This window comes from Meriones unguiculatus, chromosome X (assembly GCF_030254825.1).
Source record: "Meriones unguiculatus strain TT.TT164.6M chromosome X, Bangor_MerUng_6.1, whole genome shotgun sequence".
Taxonomy (NCBI): Eukaryota; Metazoa; Chordata; class Mammalia; order Rodentia; family Muridae; genus Meriones; species Meriones unguiculatus.
In genome coordinates this window covers 89,264,112-89,279,996 of record NC_083369.1, presented here as the reverse complement: position 1 = coordinate 89,279,996, position 15,885 = coordinate 89,264,112, and the positions used below count along the sequence as shown (strand labels likewise).

The window sequence follows — 15,885 nt, the reverse complement described above, 5'->3', positions numbered from 1 at the left end:
ATCCACAATTAAAAAAAAAAAAAACAGCAAAAACCTAAATGCCGTTTTTGTTGGTTTTGTGTGTGTTTGTGTGTGTGTGTGTGTGTGACAGAGTTTTTCTATGTGGCTCAGGCTGCTTTTGAACTTGCTATATAGCCCTGGCCTTAAATTTGTGATCATCTTGCTTAAGCCTACCAAATATTCAGACTACTGGTACATGCCATGTCTGGTTTAAGTAGAATTTATTATTTTTTTAAGACCCAGCAAATCATTAGGCAAAGATGTTTTTAACTGGGAAATGCCAGTTGAAGCATCCTCCCTAAGACCCAGAGCCACACAAGGGTTAACACCATTATTTACACATTGGTTCCCAGTTCTCAATGGTACAGTAAGATATTTAACAAAGCCAGTGGCCGTGGCTATTAGAAATAAGGGAGAATAGTTATTTGAAGATAATTAAGGGTATCTATCTATCTACCAAAATAGAAAATTAGCAAAAATATTAAAAAATAACCTAAGTGAAGTGGCTGGATAAAACATCCAAGACTCATTAGTTGTTCTATATGATAGCACTAAGCAATCAGAATATAACAGAAAAAAAATCTCACAGTATCAGCAAATCAAATCCACCATGAAATTCTTAACCTAAAAATTTGATGTACATAAAGAAACCACTGAGAGCTGTAAAAGAGGACCCTAATAAAAAGTTTTATTATGTTCCCTCAAGATGATTTAATTTTATAAAGAAAGTAACTTAATAACACTATGACAAAATAGCTATGGTGAAATATTGGTTATTAAAAATAATGCTTAGACAACCAGATATGGTAGAACAAAATACTAATCCCAGCACTGAGAACGTAGAGGATCAGGATCAATGTCATCTTTGGCTACAGAGTTTGAGGCTACCCTATCATAGCTAGAACCTGCCTCAAACAAACAAACAAAAAAAACAAAAAACAACAACCAAATTACGTTTAAAATGATTTAAAATGCCATAGAGGAAATGCCATGGTAAAGTATTAAGTGAAAAATCCATGATAAAAACTATAAATAAGGCAGTAGGTGTATAGGTCAGTTGAACAACATATATTTACCATGTACCAGGCCTTTGGGTCCAAATTTTAGCATTACAGCCCTCCCACAAAAACTATGTAAAAGGATTCCAATTATATTGAAATATAAACCTAAACTAAAACAGTAGGAGATATAAATGTTAGCTAGAATATAATCTCAAGATTATATGTAAAAGATTTCATTTTTTAATTGTGTGTGTACATGAGTGCAGGTGTCTGCTGAGTCCAGAAGAGGGCATTATTTTTTATTGTACAGAAGCTTACTGTTGGGAGACTTTGAACTTTTTAAAAGAGATTTTGGAGTTTTACAGCAGTTTGGATTTTAAAAGAGACTGGATAACTTTAAAGAGATAACTTTTAAAGAGTTGGAATTTGTAAGGCTGTTGGAGTTTTTAAGTGTGTGAAATGTTTTATATTGTGATGTCTTTATTAATGCGTAATTTTGGGGATGAACAAGAAAGGAGGCTGGAGCTAGAGTTCCAACCAGTTGTGAGCCACCTGAACTGAATGCTAAGAACTAAACTTGGGCCTTCTGGAAGTGCAATACTTGCTCTTAATGGCTCAGCCATCTCTCCCATTCTATATAACTTTAATTTGATACTTCAAAACTTTTTGATTGTCACAATTATACATAATTAATATACATTAACATTATAACCAGAAAAACTACTTTCAAGATGTTTACTACTAGTATCTAGACAATATATATTTATACTAAAATCAGTCTTTCCCATTAACAAAGGGTACTATTTTCTAGGGGTTGACTCAGATTATCAGTCTTGTGCAGCAAGTACTTTTACTCACTGAGACTTCTCCTTGACCCTATTAGGTTCCTTAAAAACAGCAGCAACAACACCAAAATTAAAACAAAAACCAAAAGCCAAATAAACATGTTTTGGAGATGGGGAGAGCTTCATGTAACCTAGTCTAGCCTGAAACTCACTCTGTAACTAAGGATAGACTTGAATGCCTGATCTTGCCTGCAATTCAGTCACTGAGGTTACAGTTATGTGAGACCAAACCCAGTTTATGTAATGTTGAGGCTAGAAGCAGGGCTTCTGGGGTGCTCGGCAAGTATTCTTATCAACTGAGCTATATCTCCAGCCTAGTGCTGTTTTGTTTTCTCTTGTCGAAGTGCAATAAAACACAGATTCTGGGTTATTTTCTCTCTTGGATACCTGCAACAGAAGCTAGCAGCTAGGTATACATAACATTTTAGGAGCAGCTTTTAAGGTTTCCATATTCTATGATTAAAGAAAAGCATAATAAACCCAAACTAGAAAACTATTCAGTACACATTAATAGTGCCAAGGTCAGAGACCATCTCCAAACAAATTATGTGCAACCTGTAGCCTCAAGCTAAATGTTAATTTCCACTTATCCAAGGACTCCAGCAAGAGATAAGGCAAAGCATTTGATTTAGATTCACATGGTCAGATGTGCTTTTGATGGCAACCACACAGTAGCTACAGTAGCAATCAAGTGCCCATTTTCTCCTCTCCAGAGCACAGTACAATCAGATGATAAACAAAGAACATCTTGCACAGAAAGTCAGTGATTTGCAGCAAACTGATAAAAATGAAAGGCCAGCAACAGTGAAAAGAAGACCACGTTCCCTCTGATGAATGGCAACCTTGAGGGAACAAGGCTTAAGTAGGGCATGAATTATTTCAAAAAAGAAAAGAGAAAAAAACCAAGCAATTTAACGGACTCTGTGCCTTCCAAAATAATATAAGGAATAGGTGAAAACATTGTGAATTTACACAAAACATAAAAAGGTGGGAGAAGAGTCTAGAATATAATAGTAGTCGAAAGATAACATTTATTCAGCTCCCCCCAAAAAATAACAGATTGTTACATTTGCAAGAAAATAGGTGTAACTGGAAATTACAATGACACTGTTAGCAAAGTATCTTAGACTCAGAAAGACAAATACTGCATATTTTCTTTCCTATGTAGAGCCTAAATTTTAATATGCATACAGGTCAATGTGTTTGTGAGGGGGTACAGGTAATGAGACTGGAAAGAGGATTGTGAAAGAAGAAAAGATATCTTAAGGGAAAGTTGGGGAGAAAAAAAACAGGGTAAAAGAATATATGTGTCTTGCAGGCAAAAGGATCAGTAGAAAGAAAGGGGTCACCAGGAAGGAGGCAGGCTGGTGTGGGAGGAGAATCAATAAAAACAAAGTATCCTTGAAAACCCCATGATGAAACTTATTACTTTGTATGCTAACAACACCATCAACAAAAGAATAGGCAACTAATGGGTATTGAGAGAGAGAATCAGCTGCTCCAGGAGTGGGGGGGGGGGTAGAGGTTGGGATGGTGGAGGGAGATGAACCGCTAATTCATTATCCAATACAAAATGATAAGCTCTGAAACCGTGTACATACAAACAACAGAAACATTCAGCAGGTTGCATTTATATATTTATGCATATATACATGCATACTCATATATAGTAATAATAATTAAAAGAGGCTTTCAATTTGATAGTGGGTGGACATGAAAGAAGTTGGAGGGAGGAAACTTTAGAGGGGCTGGGAGAGAGGATAGGGAAATGAGGAAAAGAATACAATTACATTTTTATTTTAAATATGTATATATACATATATACATTTTAAAAAATAACTAATATGGCTTGGTAAATAGCTTAGTCAGTAAAGTACTCAGCATTTAAACATGAGGATCCAAATCTGATCCTCAGAACCTATGTAAAAATGCTGGAAATGGTGGCACATACTTGTAATCTGTGCTGGGGAAGCAGAAACAGGTAGATTCTTGGTGCTAGACAGCCAGCCTAGCCTAATTGGTAAGCTCCAAACTGGTGAGTCCCTGTCTGAAAAACATAGGTGGACAACACCCCAAAAAGGTTCCTATTGTTGTTGACCCAAGGCCTCAACATAAATATACATATATATGTACACACAAATGCATGAACACAGAAAGGCTCACACACGCACACACACAAAGAAAAAAATGACCCATAAATCTCAAGCGCTTTAAGCATTTTCGTAGCTCTTCCTATTATTCAATCAGTTCCACAGCAACGAAGCGATTGGTAGTGACAATGCCTGCAGCTTCAAGTAGCTTACAGCTATTCTGAAGCAGCAAAGCTGATCAAATTTCAGGTTTGTAGAGATTCTTAGCAGCCACCTGTCTTTTCTCAGGCTCAGTTGGAATGGTTTTGAGAGATGAGGATAATTTGTAGGGCTACCGTAAGAAAATGGAGACTTTGGAATGAGATGGCAAAACGCAAGATGTACCCCTGAAAGTCTCTTAAATCTACAGTAATAAAGTCAATATGTGTAGAATGAAAAGCAACTCCATTTAGAAAGATACTCACTGTTCGAAGCAATATCAATCAAAAGAGTTTCTTCTGCTTCTGAGGGAAGGAAAAACACAATAGAATCACAGAGGAGAAAACCACTCATTACCATCAAAGCAGTATTTCATAACTAAATAACAGCATCACTCAGGCACCTCTCCTGAATCTCAGAGCACATTAAAGAATCCTTTGATTATTTTTGTTTGACATATTTTTTAAAAAGAATTTTAATAGCCCCAGGTTATAAAAGAGTATGCACAATTCAACTCAAAAGAAAAAAAAAGGAAGAAAAAGAAATGATCAAAGACACAACTGGAGCTCCTTAAAGAAAAGCAAGGAATGGTGACTTAACAGTAGCAAGCATAATAGCGTGTTCATGCAAGTGAAGAAAAACTTAGCTCTGTGTTCTTTAGATGTTAGAGAAAGCCAGGGAAGGGACTAAAAGCCTCAAAGCAGAATTATTCTCACTGAATTATTCTTTCAATTCAGACATGGTCTCTGACAATTTGTCAATGATCTCATTATCTTCACTTCTACCCTAAGCTCTTAGGCTTTTGTGAGTCTAAGAGGTATACTATCCAGTATGGAGTTTTAGACACTTACAGTGCCATCTTAATTGAAGCACTAGTCACCAGAAGTGATCACAGATAGATGAATAAAGAAGATATAGTTTACAAGACACAGTGGAATACAATTTAAGGACAAAAAGAATGAAATCCTACCCGTTGGCCATATGGATGGAACTTGAGGACATTATGCTAAGTGAAATAAATCAGTCACAGAAGGACAAATATTGCAGAGTCTCACTTGTGGAAGGTTAAAAAAAATGATCTCATAGAAGTGCAGAGGAGAAATAAGTACCAGAGACTAGGAGGAAGTAGTGGCTAAAGGGATTCATAGAGAGTGAATAATACATAATAAAGTACAGTTAGATAGGAGGACCAAGTTCTAGTGTTCTACAGTATAGCAGGCTAACTAGAGCTAAACACACATTTACAGATCTTAAAATAACTAAGTGAGTTTGATGGTTCCCAAAACAAAGAAATGTTATCTCAACTTGATCATTACATGTTTCCAACTGTTACACCGCACTCCTTAATACACACTAATGTTATGTGTCAATGGGGAAAAAAGGCGACAGCACAAAGCAGTTTGTATGTTTAGAGTTCTCTTTTTATCATTGGTCTTCCTAGACTTCCTCTTTTTGCCCCAAGTATATGAATTCAACCTACCTTTTCCTTTGTTACCTCCTTAGACTTGAGTACAGGCTATGGCCTCATGGCTGACCCTTAGTTCTAAGTTAGAATTAACCAGGATCTCTGTTGATAAGATGGGAAGTCGCACCCTTTTCTAGCTCTCTCACCACACAAGAGTCTACCCCAGGGTCTATTATTCAGGTGCAAAAGAAGCAATAAGTAAGGAACTAAGTTGTCTAACAGTAGAATGTAGTTTCAATACTGTCTGTAGCAGGGTGAAGTAAGTAGGATATTGTTGTGGATGTTTTGGTTTATGATATGTAAACAGGTTTTGTTAGAATGCCAAGTTGGGGATTTTAGTTTGTCTACACCTGTTAAGCGTCTCATGTGGAGTGTGATCTTTGCCATGTAGAATTAGTTGAATTCTGAGGACTTTGATAGGTATAAATATGACAGCCCAGAGGAAGATGGCGCAGCTGCTTGGAGGAGGACTGGTTGCTGCTGGTTCGTCTTGCTGCTGCATTTGCTGTTTGCTGATTGGCTGGTTACTTGGACTTCTAGATTTCTGGACAACTGATATCGGTATTGCTCCAAAAGAAAGAATCCTAGGACCCTACCCAGAGGGAAGTAGCAGAGAGTACTCCATGCCCCTGTCTTTACTAACCTTCTTTCCCTCCTACCCATTGATGGGGGGGGGGGAGGTAGGGAGGGAGAGGCATTTAATAACTCTAAATAAAGTAGGTTTGTTAAAAAATCAAGGTCAACAGAATATGAAGACATAGTCTGTATTCACTACTGTAATGTAGTACCCTTTAGTTGAGTGATTAGTTTTCCAAATAGATATGCAAGTCAAGAAATGGGAAGGAACTGAAAACTCAAGGGCATAACATTTCAACTTCTTATGGAGGAAACTATTCCATACATGTATTCTACTTCAATCTATCAACTGGCCATTCTATTGGCCATTTATTTCTTATTAAAAATAATAGAAATGAGACCCTAGAAGTAGTAGGAACGGGCAAAAACATGCTAGGACGCCAAAGCCTTTGGCTCTTTTGTGTAAGGCTTCCATTTACAAAGTAAAGCGAGTGCAGTAACCTACTATGGTATCCAGGTGCCTTGTTTAGTATGTCTACCACACGAAGAAGATTCAGTAGCTGATTGTGTTTTGACACACTGTAGACATTACTCCTTTTAGGTATTTCAATTTACCCCCTCCTTTCTCCTCTCTTCTCCTCTCCGAACTGTTCCTTCTGCTCTTTTGGTTAGAGGCAAGGTCTCACTACATGGCCAAGGTGAGCTTGGAACTCATGCTTGGCCTGGAATTTGCAATCCCTCTGCTTCAGCCTCTTTCTAGAATTATAAGTGTGAGTCACTATGGCCAGCTCAGTATGTTTAGTTCTTAATGCATACTGTATTTTCTTTTCAGCATGCTGTCTTAAAAGTTATACACATTAACTGTATTCACTTACAAGGATGAATCCTGAGCAAATGATATGTGGGAAGATTTATGCACAGAAATGTTCACTCATTATTATTTATACCAATGAACAGTAATCCAAATGTCAACCAGAGAGGATAAGTACATTATGAGCCATTCATGAAATGGAACAGCATATAGCCACTGACAGCAGAGATACACTCTTAATAAATACAGTAGCAAGTAGGTGAGAAAAAAATGTTATATTGGATGAGTCCTGCTTAAATGATGTGCTACATACACAGAGCAAAAAAGATGGTAGGTGTTTCTTAAGCATGAGAATGTAGGTGACTTGTTTTCTTTGTGCACGGCTGCTGTATTCAACTCTTTTACAGCATGCATGTTACTGTCATGAAAAAATAAAGTTCAAAGTAGAAAGCACTTGTTCAAGGTGTGACTCAAGTTCTCAAGAGTCTACACTGGTTTTAGAATACTTCTGCCTGATAGATGCACTGGACCTTCGGGAGATATGACAATTTGTTCTCTCGTAATCTGTTTCCTTTCTAGAGCAATGTGAGGTTACAGAAGCAATACCTCCTACACAGCTCTCCCAGTTTTTGAGTTTCATTATGGCAATGAAACAAGCTTTTTCTATGTTCAGTCGTCAAATGTGAAGATAGACAAGTATTTCTTCCCCAGAGCTATGATTCATCAATGTCAAGACTTAAGAGCCAACATAAGAGTATGAGACATTACAATCCGACACTTCATGTTGCCAAGGTGTGTTAAATCCAGTACTTTGGAAACAAAGTACTAAATACGTGAAAATCCTTTACACAGACAGAATGTTGGTTAAGCACAAGATAGTAATTTAAATCCACAAATATGTCAATCTGAATAAAAGATTACTTACACATATATCCAACTCTACTCAGAGAAACAGATGATATATACATATGTATTTTAAAATATAATTCTTGAGCACTTTTAAACTCAATACTTTTCAGTGGCAGGTTAGCAGTGTTACCTTTTTCTGCAAAGAGTAATATATTTCACTTTACATGCAGTGACAAATTTGGTTATGAATGGCATTATACACTGCATTAGTGACTAAGGAGAAGCGTTGTAAAAGTAGATAAGTCATTAAAGCAAGTACCTTGAACACATCTGAAGTGTCTATTTATAGGAATGATATCTTGAACATGCTGTTCCTTCCCATGCAACTGGATTATTAACCTAGAACACAGAAGGTATCAACGAATAGCTACTGAAAATGCCAAAACTTTATCAACAAAATACCTTGCTGTCCCGCTACACAAATATAATCTGTGTTTGTTAAACTTGTTGCAGTTAAGTCTACTTGCTCTGAGTATCAGATGCTAGATTTTGCTCAAGGGCTAAAAGGATAATAGTGGTGATCAATATCAACATGCCAACTGCCCTACAAGCATAAAGAATATATAATGGTCATCTATGTCCTATAAACAGAGCATGCAATGCAAGTTATACACCTTTACTGGATGACCACTAGACTGAAGAACCTAAGGCATAAGTGAACTCGTTGATGGCAGGGACTATAGCTATATTTCTGTCATGGTATTTCTCGTGCTTAGTATAGAGCCTAGCATATCTCAGATACTCATGTGCATTGAATCAATGAGTCAGACAACTCATTCATTAGCTTGTCACATTCTGTTTCATGTGTTTGACCAAAGAAATATGTCATCTCTTCACACATGCATGTAAGTTACTAGAGGAATAAGAACAGTCATTCCTGAACCAGTTAAAATAACAGTAGCAACCAAAAAGGTAGCAAAAACCCTAAATGGGTTATCTTGACACCCGTGGTGTGTATCTTCTGGTTTCTAACTTCAGGCTGTGATTTTTATGCAAACACGAATGAATCTGACTCCTAAATCCACTTACACTCACTCCTTAAACATTAATGTTTGAAATAGGCTTTCACCACTGTAGTTCAGGCTAGCCTACAACTATATAGCTCAGGCTGATCTCAAACTCATGACCTTCCTGCCTTGACTCCAAAGCAGATGGATTACAAATATGCACTACCATGTTGCCCTTAATGTTTTTTTTTATTACTATTTTTTATTACTTCTGAGTGGAACAGAATCAAGGTATAACCTAATTGGTAAGCAGCCATTTTAAATATCAACTGGCTTCCCCACATCAAGCACTCTTCAGGTGAGGGTTTTTGTTTGTTTGTTTTTATCAGGAATGCCTCTTTTCTGAGCAGCGGGGTCTAGATCCTGTCCATGCATGGTCCTTGGTTGATTCATCAGTTTCTGCAGGACCCCTTGAGCCCAGATTTTTTGGCTCTGTTCGTCTTCTTGTGGAGCTCCTGGCCCTCTAGGCCTATCTGCTCCTCCTTCCATAAGCTTCGGAGCACTCTGCCCAAAGTTTGGTTATGAGTCTCAGCATCTGCTTCCATACCCTGATGGGTAGAGTTTCAGAGAACCCCTGTGGAAGGTTCCTGTCCTGTTTCTTGTCTTCTCCTACTTTGGATGTCTATGCTGTTTGCCCTTCTGAATGAGGATTAAGCCTCTTCCTTAGGGTCCTCCTTGTTGTTTAGCTTCTTTAGGACTATAGATTTTAGTATGTTTATCCTACATTATATGGCTAATATCCACTTATAAGTAAGTATACAGCCCATGGAAGGTTCAGTTTCCATGAGGGCTCCCTAGTAAGAGGCGCAGGGGCTGTCTCTGACATGGACTCAGTGGCTGGTTGAATTAATGAATATGCCTTCAAGCAAATGGAAAAAGAGGATCTGGGGACGGGAAGAGCCTGCCGAATGGGGAAAACACAAGTCTGCAACATTAACAATGTAACATCTCCACAGCACTTTTACTGTGTAAGCCATTTTCACATTTAAGATTCTCCAGTTTTACCCCCAAAAGCCATAAAACAGTTTATACTTTTGTTCAACTTAAGAGGAAACCAAGGCTTGGAAAGCCTGATTAACTTGGTTACACAACACATGTCAGTTACCGAGTGAAGAAACTAAGAACCCAGGCTTCCTACTTCCCTGTCCATTGAGCCCATCCACTAAGCCACGGGCTTGGAGTTAATCTATCAGTTTAGGAGTTCGGGGTTGGAGGCCCCTGCTCAGGCAACTCACACTCTTCACACCTGGCTGTGAACCTGTTGCCCACTTGGCTAAGGTGGGTGGCTCCTTGCGGTTTCGGGCTCACGGAGGTTTATGGAAGAAGGCTCTCTCCTGCTTGGGAGTCAGGAGGTTACTTACTCATATTGCCCTTTCCTCTGGGCTAGGGTCAGGGTGCAGGGCTCCCGGAGGGGACCCTTCATCTCCAAGCCCTCCACTTTATGCAGGCACTGGTCAAGGGTCTCTTTCTACTATTATTATTTGCAGCCAACGGGTGACACGCGGCCGGGTGCACACCGGCCACCCTCTTCAGTGCCCCCAGTGTCCCCTCCCAAGTCGGTCCCCTTTCCCTGCTCCGTTTTCCCCAGGACCTGCCCGCACCCCCGGCCGTATGGCCTCCCGTCCCCTTCCCCCCTTCACTCAGATGGATACTGCCAGGGGCTGAGCTCCGACCGGGAGCTGCGGCTCCATCAGGGCGGCCTCCAGGCTCTTCGGGGCTGCGGACTGCCAGTAGATTCCACGACACCGCCTCCTGCGGCCTGCCGCCCACCCGCTTCGCCAAGGCTGAGAGAAAGGGCTCCGGCACCGCCAGGCACTGGCAGCCTGGGAGCCCAGGAGCCGGGAGCGTAGGAGCCAGCCTGGAGCTGGGGAGCTGGGAGGAGAGAGTCTGACCAAAGAGAGAGAGAGAGCGGCGTCTCCCGCCCCCGCCTGCCTGTCAGGCCGCCGCAGATTTCGCCCCCTACGACCAACCTGGGAAACTGCAGCCAGACACCTGAAAGAATTCAGGACTCCAAAGCAGGTCCAACAGAAGGCAGGCTTCAAAATGCTATCTGCAACACACTATAAGGGTTTGAGGACTTTGAAGATTGTCAGAGAAAAGAAACAGTCGCACCAGATGAACTGGACTGATAGGGTCCACAGCATGCTAACCCCCCTCCCCATCCGTAAGGTTATGAAACCTTCTGTTGGTCATTTTTAAGATATTTTCTCTTCCTACTTCTGTCTTCCATCCCCTTAAAATAGAAAATTACCCATAGACCAGCCCTCTGTCCCCCTAATCCCCACTTTTCATCCTCCTTAGGTGACTTCCAAGTATGTGAAGTTCAAGTATACGTGCCTAGTCTAGGCCTCTTAATACTTCTCACTGACAAAACTAACTCATCATTTCACTCAACCACCATCCCTGAAAATTTAAGGCTACAAGCTTTCTTCCTCTCTACTGATTTTTTTTTAATCCAAATAAACCTTGTTCATATTTTCTTTCGAAGGACTTTTTCAATTCCTTGTTTTCTCTCCTTTCATTTTGCCATCACTCTATTGTAAACTTTGTCATGTCCAATCTGTGTAACTGAATTTCCCTCCAAAGAAATCCTGTCAGTTACAATCTCTCCTTCATTTTTTTCCACTCTGATGATAGCCACCAAAGAGCACTACCATTTCAGCTGTATTAGTCATTTGTTCCAGAATCTATACTTGAGGCTATAGGATGAACACAGACCAATAGAACAAAATGCACAGCCCCCAAATATACCCATACACTTATAAAAGTTCAATAGTCAGTATATATGGCATTTTGTATCAGTGAAGAAAGAAACTATTCTTCACTAAATACCGCTAGAGATATTGATTTTTCCACATGAAAAATTATAAAATTAGTTCCTCACCTTACACCATGGATGGAAAAAAAAATCAGTCTCAGGAGGTGTGATAATTAGTAGACAGCCTGAGCCTACCAGACAAGCTGTGTGTGTTATGGAGATGTGAGGTTAACCATGAACTTTAGAGCCCAGAAATCACTAATGAGTCCCAGGAATCTGACATTCAGCTTTTTACACTGTTGGATTTTTGCTTTGCTTTGGTCTGATTGTAACTGTGTCCTGGTTCTTCTCTCTGTAATAAGAAGGTATGTAAATTATTTTAGATTTTATAAGAGCCTATAATTAAGAGGCTTTGGATTTTTAAAGATAACTTAGATTTTAAAATTATTGGTGTTTTTAAAAGATTTAAACTGTTAAAAGTTATATTGATATTAATGTGAGATCTCAGCGCAAAGAACTGAAAAAAAAGGTGGTTTTAAATGGTATGTTTGTGTGTCAAAATTGACAAAAGCTGTAATGTCATAGTCTTTGTAAACTTGACAAAAGCATAGACATAGATACCTGGGAGGAAGGAATTCCAATTGCCTCTGTCAGATTGGTCTGTGGGAATGTTTTCCTGATTACTGATTGATATGGCAGAGCTCAGCCCACTGAGCAGTTATGCCTATGCTTTATCAGAAAGATGGCTAAGCAAGTCAAGGAAAGTTACCCACTAGGCAATATTCTACCATGGTTCCTGCCTGCAGGTTGCTGCTTGAGTTCCTGCTGTGGCTTCTGGTGATGATAGATTCTAAACTGTAAGAGGAAATAAACCCCCTTTCTCCTCAAGTTGTTTTTAGTCAGTGTTCTATTACAGTAACAGAAAATAAACTGTAAAAGGTAGATTAACAATCAAACAGTGTGGGGATAGAGAGAGGGGCTGGAGAGATGGCTCAGAGGTTAAGAGCACTGGCTGTTCTTCCAAAGGTCCTGAGTTCAATTCCCAGCAACCATATGGTTGCTCACAACCATCTGTAATGAGACCTGGTGCCCTCTTCTGTCATGCAGGCACACATGCACGCAAAATACTGTATACATAATAAATAAATAAATCTTTAAAAAAGTCAAACAGTGAAGAGCAAAATGTCGCAACTTTCAGAAGAAAGTGGGAGAATAGAGGTGGGAGGCTATGTGTCAGTGATAACATAAATTTAGCATGCACAAATCACTGCAACCACCAGCAATGAGATTTTTATCTGAAAATAGAATGTGAAAGATACCTTTAGTTAGACCTTTAAAAAATGTATATACTTTAAGACACTACAATGAAATTCAGAATTCAATGGCTGAAGCAGGTGGATTCTGAGTGTGAGGCTAGCCGGGTAACAAAGAAAGTTTAAGAATTTCTGAAATTATATAATGAGAGCGTATTCTAAGGAAAACAAGGAGATAGAGCTCATCTTAATGTGCTTATTTATCATGTCCCAGGTTCTGGTAACAGAACCACACCTGACACCCCCAAAGGTCACCAGGAACTAGGTCATAGGTCGCCAATTCCAGAAACAAGGTCATAAAATTCCCTACCCAAGGAACAGCCTGAGGATAACCACAATAATGGGAAGGTATCTTATCTCAGGGTAGGGTATCTGTGCTGGGCAGCCCACCAACCTAATATACCTGAGTTCTATAGATAGCTCACTCAATGTTATATTAACCAATCACTTTCTAACAAGCTTGCCCTTGGTCACCCAATCGTGTAACTGTTAAACCAGAAATTCCTAGTCCTTCCTCAAACCCCAATAAAAACGGTATGGTGCAACTGCTTGGGGCTCTCCTCTCTCATACACTGTCTTGGTGACAGTGGAGAGACCAAGCTTAAGCCTGAATAAAGTTCTCTGCTCTTGTATATGTGGTCTAGCTCCTGTTGGTCTTTGGGGACCTTAAGATCTAGGCATAACACTATGTTTAATAACTAGCAACACATACACACACACATACAGAACATCTAGAAGAAAACTTGACAAAATACATGAATAAATAATTAATTGCCTAGCATATTTTAGTGACTGGTAAAATTTAAAAGGATGGGGGTGGTTCCAAGATGGCAGCATCCAGCTCCCACCATATCTGAAGGGCACAGGATCTAAACCTCCAAAATTGGTGAGTGGAGGGGCAGCTGAAGCCAGAACATCCATATTGAGGCTTCCTGGGCGAGAAGTGACAACCTATGAGCTGGGACAGTTTGGTTCCAGGTCACCTGTGGACGTCTCCAAGGACTGAGAGTGGAGAATATTCAACCCTGTGCACTTCCCCTTGCCCCAAGCATGGGTATCTCTGCTCAGCAAGGCAGCCAGCATTGGCTTCTATCCCCAAGCACTGAGACTGCAGTAATTGACCCAGGCTCAAGCCTCCATGCTCAGTGATTAAAAAGGCACAGGCAGTCCTCCTTGGTGGGGTGGGGGTGGGGGTGGGGGGCTGTGGCTGCGTCAGGACGGCAGACAGTCCAAGCACTAACCTCCACATGCTCAGTGTCTGAAACAGCATAGGTGGGCCTCCCAGAGTGGAGCAGCAGCTAGTACAAGCAGAATCCTCCACATACTCTGTGACTGAGGCTACAGAGGGATACCTGCCTGGTAGCCAAACAGTGGACACCAATGAGCTGATGGATCTCCCGCACTCTCATTTGCTCCCATGGGCCCAAATCTGAGAGCTGAGAACAAAAGGATCCCCTGTGCTTTCCGATTAGACCTGCTAGCAAGTGAGTTCGCCTTTAAGTGAGTGCTTGCAGAGCCTCAGAACCAGGGTCCCTCTATGCTAGCAGTTAGACCTCTGATCCCTCCAACTCACACCCCCACTGTGAGCAATGTAGGGATCCTTGGGACAGCATTCTCAACATTGAAGTCCTTGTTCTGTAGGTCTCCCTGTGGAAAATGAATTCCTTCCTCTAGATACTTGTCCTTCCTATAATTCTCATTATTTATCCACCCCATGCTCTCTTGCTACTCTGTATTCTCTGCTCTCTCGTACTCTTTCACTATGTTGTCTCTTGCTCTCTCCACCATTCTCTTTTCTCTCTGCTCTGGACTCTTCTAGATGCATCTAGATATTTTCTCTTTCTTACCCAAAATAAAAACCTTGTCTCTAATGGATCTGTGATGTTGGTAGTTTCTTTAGCACCGCCCCCCATATACAGAATCAGTTTTCTGAGGATGTAGAACACAGACAACTTTGGGAGAATTTGTGTTAGGATTCTAAGTTGGTAAAGAGCAATTGACAATGTCTAATAAAGATGAAAACACACCCTCAAGCCCAGAAGTTCAATTTTAGGTAGAGATCCTGGCAAAACTAAACTTTCTGCAAAGAACATAAATGAATAATATATTTTGCATTCTTTGTAATAAATGGAAGCAAATCAAATGCCTGTTGGAAAGTGAATGTTAAATTATGGTTTTCATGAAGGTAAATACTACTATTTTGAAATTAAAATGAAACAATTAGAGGTTTAATTAGTAACAGTTAAATGTCAGAATTATAGAGTTGCAGAAAAACCAAATTGCTAGACAAGTATCATATAATATTTATACAAAGTCTGAAAATTGCTGCTCATGACTATATGGATGCCTTCATAACAAAAATATAATACACAAGTCACAAAAGGACATGATCACAAAATTATAAGGAAGAGGACTGAGGATTGATACATGTCACCTGTTACTTATATCCTCCTTTTTTCTTTTTCCTCTCTCTTTCTCTCTAAGACAGGGTCTCTCTAAAACAGGCCAAGGACAATGAAAACAAGAGACTTTCTTTGACTGTTGGAAGGAGTCTATTATCAAACACTAAATGTTTAGTTTCAATTAGAAGTGAGGATAGAAACAAACCAGCTCTGGCTGGTTTGGAAAATACTATGTAGACCAGACTGTCCTTGGACTTGTGATAATCTTCTTGCTGCATCCTCTCAAGTACATTGAGATCAAAAGTGTATCCTCTCATACTTGGTTTTTAATATTTTTTATTTTGCATTTTTAAAAAAGCTTATATTCTTGCCAGGCATGGTAGCACACAGCTATAATCTCAGAACTCACTGAGGCTGAGTCAGGTGGAGAATCACTGTGTGTTTGAGGCCAGCCTGGTCTACAAAGCAAGTCCCGGATAGTCAAGGCTACACAGAGAAACCTTGTTTCGA

General features: G+C 39.8%; 1 protein-coding gene across 2 annotated transcripts in view; it reads right to left on the bottom strand.

The window, feature by feature from the left end:
* The window catches only part of Ocrl (OCRL inositol polyphosphate-5-phosphatase), a 64,156-nt gene extending 53,315 nt beyond the window's left edge, over nt 1-10,841 (bottom strand). The window contains exons 1-4 of one of the 2 annotated variants that reach the window (XM_060375528.1): nt 10,555-10,841; nt 10,264-10,343; nt 8,155-8,234; nt 4,401-4,439 (exon numbers count right to left, since the gene is read on the bottom strand). In XM_060375528.1, coding sequence (XP_060231511.1) covers nt 4,401-4,439; nt 8,155-8,234; nt 10,264-10,343; nt 10,555-10,593 — 238 coding nt within the window. In that variant the 5' untranslated portion in view covers nt 10,594-10,841. The remainder of the gene's footprint in view (nt 1-4,400; nt 4,440-8,154; nt 8,235-10,263; nt 10,344-10,554) is intronic. The other variant, XM_021663084.2, reaches the window with a different exon arrangement.
* Nucleotides 10,842-15,885: the final 5,044 nt, after the last annotated feature.